Source organism: Polypterus senegalus, chromosome 16 (genome assembly GCF_016835505.1).
Source record: "Polypterus senegalus isolate Bchr_013 chromosome 16, ASM1683550v1, whole genome shotgun sequence".
Classification (NCBI taxonomy): domain Eukaryota; kingdom Metazoa; phylum Chordata; class Cladistia; order Polypteriformes; family Polypteridae; genus Polypterus; species Polypterus senegalus.
The window spans coordinates 89,573,641-89,579,640 of record NC_053169.1 but is presented as its reverse complement, the minus strand read 5'-3'; the positions used below and the strand labels follow the sequence as shown (position 1 = coordinate 89,579,640).

General features: G+C 44.8%; 1 protein-coding gene across 1 annotated transcript; it reads right to left on the bottom strand.

Moving 5' to 3' along the window:
• Nucleotides 1-3,983: 3,983 nt before the first annotated feature.
• On the bottom strand, nucleotides 3,984-5,863 carry zfp36l2 (zinc finger protein 36, C3H type-like 2). Its single transcript, XM_039738262.1, has 2 exons — nucleotides 5,612-5,863; nucleotides 3,984-5,514 (listed from the first exon to the last, which is right to left on the bottom strand). The coding sequence occupies exons 1-2, from the start codon at nucleotides 5,660-5,662 to the stop codon at nucleotides 4,795-4,797; spliced, it is 771 nt and encodes a 256-aa protein (XP_039594196.1). The 5' UTR covers nucleotides 5,663-5,863; the 3' UTR covers nucleotides 3,984-4,794.
• Nucleotides 5,864-6,000: the final 137 nt, after the last annotated feature.

Sequence of the window (6,000 nt, the reverse complement as noted above, 5' to 3'; positions counted from 1 at the left end):
TAGATTTGCAGCTTCTTTAAAGGTTTGCCTTGTGATTTGTTTGAGTGTGCAATGTAGTGTATGATTCAGTAAGAAACAAGTACAGCATAATTAAAATTGTATTTAATCTATACTTATAATTACACCTCAAGCAATAAGAGGGTCCAGCTGGTACACGGTAATCTGTATAAACACAGGGAATGTTTATTTTAATAGCAAAAAAGTCACAGTGCAATTTAGTGAATAGTAATCTTTAACCTGTAAGTGCATGTGTATTTCTATTTAAGCAGCATTTAACTGACAATACCATTAACTGAATCAAGTATATACTCCGACATTGTTTTTTGCTAAATACTGAAAACTACTTTTTTTCTAAATTGAGCTTTGCTTCCAATTATAAATTAAATAATAAGGCAGCTTGTAATTATGAGAAGCATTTTTTCTTTTGTGCCATATGTATTATGAATAAACATTTTCTTTTCATATTTTACAATTATGCAGGAGCTTATTGTGAAACATCTTTAAAGGGATAAAGAAAAATCTGAACTGGCCACTTCAGTAACATAAACGCACTGATCAGTATCAGCTTTAAAAGAGCCCAATTGGAGCATTCCTACCCAAAATGGCAGGTCCTGTGGGGTGTTCCTGGTATGCAGTGGTTTGTACCTACCAAAAGTGGTCCAAGGAAGTGAACAGGCGCCAGGGTCAGGGGTACACAAGGATCACTAATGCATGTGGGGAGTGAAGGCTAACCCGTCTGCGCTGATCCCACAAGAAAGCTACTGTAGTGCAAATCTGTGAAAAACTTTATGTTCTCACATGAGAGAAAAGCGTCAGAACACAGCGGCGGACCATACACAGCGCCCATACTAACCTCGGTTCACGGCCAAAAGTGCCTACAATGGGCACGCGAGTCAGAATTGGACCAGGGAGCAATAGAAGGTGGCCTGGTGTGATAAATCACATTTTCTTTTACCCGCAGATCTTCTTTCTGGTTTGTGTGTGTCTTTTACCTGGAGAAAAGATAGCAGAAGGATACACTATGGAAAGAAGACAAGCCAGCAGAAGCAGGGTGATGCCTTGGACAACCTTGGCTCCTGGCATTCGTGTAGATTTTAGTTTGGCACATACCAACATACCTAAAGATGGTTGCAGCCCACATATACCAGTTCATGGCAACAACATTCCCCAAAAGCAGTGGCATCTTTCTGTAGAATAATGTGCCCTGCTACACTGCAAACATTGTCCAGGAATGGTTTGAGGAATATGACAAAGAGTTGAAGGTATTACCTTGGCCTCCTAACCCCCGATCAATCATCAATGGGATCTGCAGGAAAAACAAGTCCAATGCATGGAGGCCTCACCTCACACCATACAGGCTTTAGAAGGATCAGCTCCCAATGTCTTGGTGCCTGATACCACAGGATACCATCAGAGGTCTCGAGGAGTCTATGCCGAGCAGAGGGTACCCTACATAATAATATTAGGCAAGTGGTTTTAGGTTTTGTGGCTAATCAGTGTGTATGAAGACTACTGGTGTTGCCATTGCCAAGACTGGCATGTATCCAACATGCAAGCCAGCACCTTTCTTGGTGAATTCCATCAAAACAGCACTTCAAATGGAGATTACAGTCCACACTGCACAGATCAAGCAGACTGAATGGAAGAGGGTCTTCGTTACAGTAACCAGCACCTTACACTTGTATAACATGTAAGCAAATCACAAGGATCTGAGCTGCTGCTTTCAGACTGACTTCATACGGCTGCTCTTCAGGGTGCCTCTAATCAGCTGAGCATCACATGACATAAAGGGTGCGCCTCCGTTATCAGCACACGCCATGCATTGAAGATATGAGACAGCAAAGTGAACGGCATAGAAATGGCTCACGGCATGATCAAACATCACGCTTGCTGCATGGAGGAAGACATAGGCGCACAACTCATGCATGCAATGGGTTTCGACCCATTAGACAACTCTTGCCGAGGCTACTATTTAAATCACACATCAAGTAAGCAGCTGCACAACTAGATTTCACACGCATAAGGCACTTGTATGGGTTGGCGACACTGGCACTGACCAAAAAAACGGAGACAGAGCTGGAGTTGGCAGAGTTAAAGATGCTAAGATTTGCATTGGGTGTGACGAGGATGGACAGGATTAGGAATGAGGACATTAGAGGGGCAGCTCAGGTTGGACGGTTGGGAGACAAAGTCAGAGAGGCGAGATTGCGCTGGTTTGGACATGTGCAGAGGAGAGATGCTGGGAATATTGGGAAAAGGATGCCAAGCATACAGCTGCCAGGAAAGAGGAAGGCCCAAGAGATGGTTTATGGATGTGGTGAGAGAGGACATGCAGGTGATGGGGGTAACAGAGCAAGATGGAGAGGACAGGAAGAAATAGAGAAAGATGATCCACTGTGGTGACCCCTAAAGAGAGTTGCTGAAAGATGACGACGACAACAACAGCCCTAAACAAATTCTGTCCCAAATAGTTGGCGATACTAAGAAAAATAATGGCATAGAAATAATGAACCTCAAAGCATAAAGCTTTCACAAGCCACCCAGTAAACAATGGCACCAAACTGCTCATTACAGAGGCACTCTGGTCCTTGAAGCATAATTGTAGAAAATGTGACCCACCACTTGGACTTTCTGGAGAAAAAAAAACAAAAAACACAAGGGTTACATAAACTTTCAGGCACTTGGCCCAAACAACTTTCTTTGTACACCGGGCACACAAGAGGCCTTATATTAATCCAATGAATGCCACTACAGTGGAAACATTCTACGATTCAACAAATGTCTGGACCAGGTGCCCGTGAGGGGGGGCACAACACATGCAGCTTCCTTCAACTCTTGACTTTGGGCAGATCGACTGGCCCAGTCGGGCAACCCCCTTCTCCCTGGCCCCGTGCTTCCTATGGGCTTTGTACTGGAATATCTCCCACGCGCTGGACGCGCTCTCACTTTAGCAAGCTGCTGGAATGCTCCACAGCACAGGGCGTGAAGCCAGAAATCAGAGTCGGACAAGCAAAGCAGTTCAGTACCCAAGTGCTAGCAGCAGGACACAGAAAGGACTAGTAGGGCAGGCGAAAGAGCGTCAGGCAGAGCGACTTCATTCAGCTGGATGGGCCAGTCCTAAAAGCGAAGGCGGTGCGTCAACACGGCAGCATAGCATCTGCGTTGCTTTCTTGACGCGTTCAGAGAGCTGCTGCTAGAACCACGGGCCTCGTGCGTGTAAATGTACCGAGATAAAGTGAATACGCTCATGCACTTCACAATGTTAGATCCAAATGGAATCTCACCAATACAAGAAATTTCCTTCAAATATAATTTTTTATTGGGAACTACAAAATATATTTTAGATAGATAGATAGATAGATAGATAGAGAGAGAGAGAGAGAGAGACAACCTTTGAGCCTCATGAATAAACTGTAAGTGGACAGACTCTCCTAATCCGCTCAACTGTTTGTTCAATCTTCAGTTACATTCAAAAATACTGACAATCTCAGTCCAGTGCCACACTCCTGCAGTCCACGCTCACCAAATGGGCTCATGTCACTCCTGACCAGCAAGTAAGATTTAACAAATCCTTCACCATTACATTAAAAAAATACTTTTATTTGACAAAAAAAAAAAAAACAACATTAAAGATTACCTACAAAAGGAAATGGCATTTTTCAAAATTGATCAAAAGTGTATAAAGATCCTGGAAAAAAAGAAATGATCCCCACAATGTATTGAATCAAATATTCAAAAATAGACATATTAAGGAAAGTTTATTTGGTTCAATTTTAAGGCATGTCACTGGAAATCTAAAAAGGCACTACTAACACCACCTGGTGATCCCAGCTATTGCTACAATTGTATGGCATGAGCAAAAGAAAAGAAAAAAATCTAAATCACAGTGCAGTTCAAACACTTTTGGTTACATTATTAGGCTTTAGTCTTTCCTCACCAACACTTGCTCATCATAACACTGAATTTTTTTTAAAGCTCTGGAGTTTTTTTTTTTGTTGCTCCTTGCACAGGCCACAAAACCATTTCTGTATCAGATCATCCCACTAAATCCCAGAAAGCAAAATATTAACTTCTGCGAACAGACTAGACCCCTTTAAAAAAAAAAAAAAAATCAAAACCATGTAATCTTCTCATGTAAACAAGAAAACAAAAATTCTTAAATAAATATTATATAGTCTCTTAAATTAAGATTTTACTCATTTAACAATAAAATAAGCATCTTAAATATATTAAGGTGAAATGAACATCTTTTTGCATATAATTATACATAATAAAAAATGAATCTATTTTATATGTACTGCTCTCATTATACTCGATACACAGAGTATGGGCAAAACAAATTTCTAAGGCAGCCTACACAGTTAAATAGAATAAATAACTTAAATAACAACCTCAGCGAATTGTGCGCGCCGCTAAGGGACCAACTCACAATCTTAAAAAACATACACAATGTATACCAAACTCGACAATCTGCAGTTCTTCCCAAAGTTAAACTCTAAGTTCTGAGTGCTTAGCTTCAACACGAGAAAAGTTGCAAACCGCGGCTTCGAAGGACAACCGGGGGTGAGGGGGGTGGCGACAATCAGCAAAATGGAAAAAAAAAAAAAAAAAGCTCAGGCACATTCTTGGTATATCGGATTGGATTCTTCTTTTTTTCTCTTTCCTGGTTGGAATGTCTCGAGCTGCGTCCTGCACCCCAACACCTCACACCAAGGCATCCCGGCTGAACCCCCTCCCCTCCCCATTCCATTCCATGGACGCCGACAGCAGGGAGTCCCTGCTTTTCCACCTCCTTTAATCATCCGAGACTGACAGCCTGCTGAAGATTGGCAGCCGACGACCGGACTCAAAAGTTGGCGACTCGGAGCCACTTAATGAGCCAGAAGAGCTGACAGATCCCGAGCCGCACCCTGAGCCAGAGGGACTGGGCGGAGAGTCCCACCCCGTCGAGGGGAGAGTCTGGGCGAGCAGCGGGGAGAGCAGCAGGCCATCATAGAGAGGCGGCGGTGTGTGCGAGGTGGGACTCCGCAGACCAGACTGGCTAGGGAAGCCCGAGAAGCTGACGCTGTGTTGTAGCCTCGGTCGCTCTTTATCTCGCGACTGGGTCACCATTCCTGGAACAGAGCGTCGCTCTTCGGCGTTATGAATGAAGTGACAGCGAGGACCATATGGACAGAAGCCAATGGTGTGAAAGGTGCGGCACGGCTCGGTCTTGTACTTTGGGTGCCGTGACAGGCTACGGAGCTCATGAAAGCCGTGGGCAAACTGACACTTTTCGCCGTACTTGCACACGCCGTTCTCCTCGTATGGCCGACACAGCTCAGTCTTGTATCGGGTCGAGTTGACCTGAGTGCCCGACTTGTGAGAGAGCGTCGCCACAAAACTGGGACCAGCGCTTTCACTGAAGGAACGCTCCCGCAACTTGGAAGAACCGAAGACAGCCTGCGAGAATGTTCCTGAGGGCGACAGTGGGGCGTCTAGTAGGCAAGTCAGGTCGAAAGTTGCGTCCGAGTGCTGAAACGACACACACACACACACCGGTGTCAGTCATGGACTTCTCGAACCTAGCAGTTAACTGCAAGCCACGTACAAAAGTACATTTACCGCTTACCTTGTATATGAGCTCCATGTCGCACAGGGCGGACAAAAATGCTGCCGACATGGCAACCGCAACAGCAGGACCCTAAATAGAACTCTCGCGCGCCGCCTCAGAAGCCACGATTGCTTCTCTGTGTTTGCACCGCCACGGCCGCAAAAATTAAAACGAACGCGAGCGCGTACTTGACTGGAAACAGCGGCCCAGCGCCGCTCCAGTATATAAACGCTCGCGAGGGCGGCCTCTCTACTGCGGTCGCTACGCGACTCGGCTAAAAGCGGGGCGGGACGCGAGTACTAATTGGACAAGGGAAGTTTAGTTGAGAACGTTTCAGATCAGCATTGTGTTTAAACTCTCATTGGTCCGTCTAAACAAGGGCGGGGATAAAAGTGAAAAAAATACAA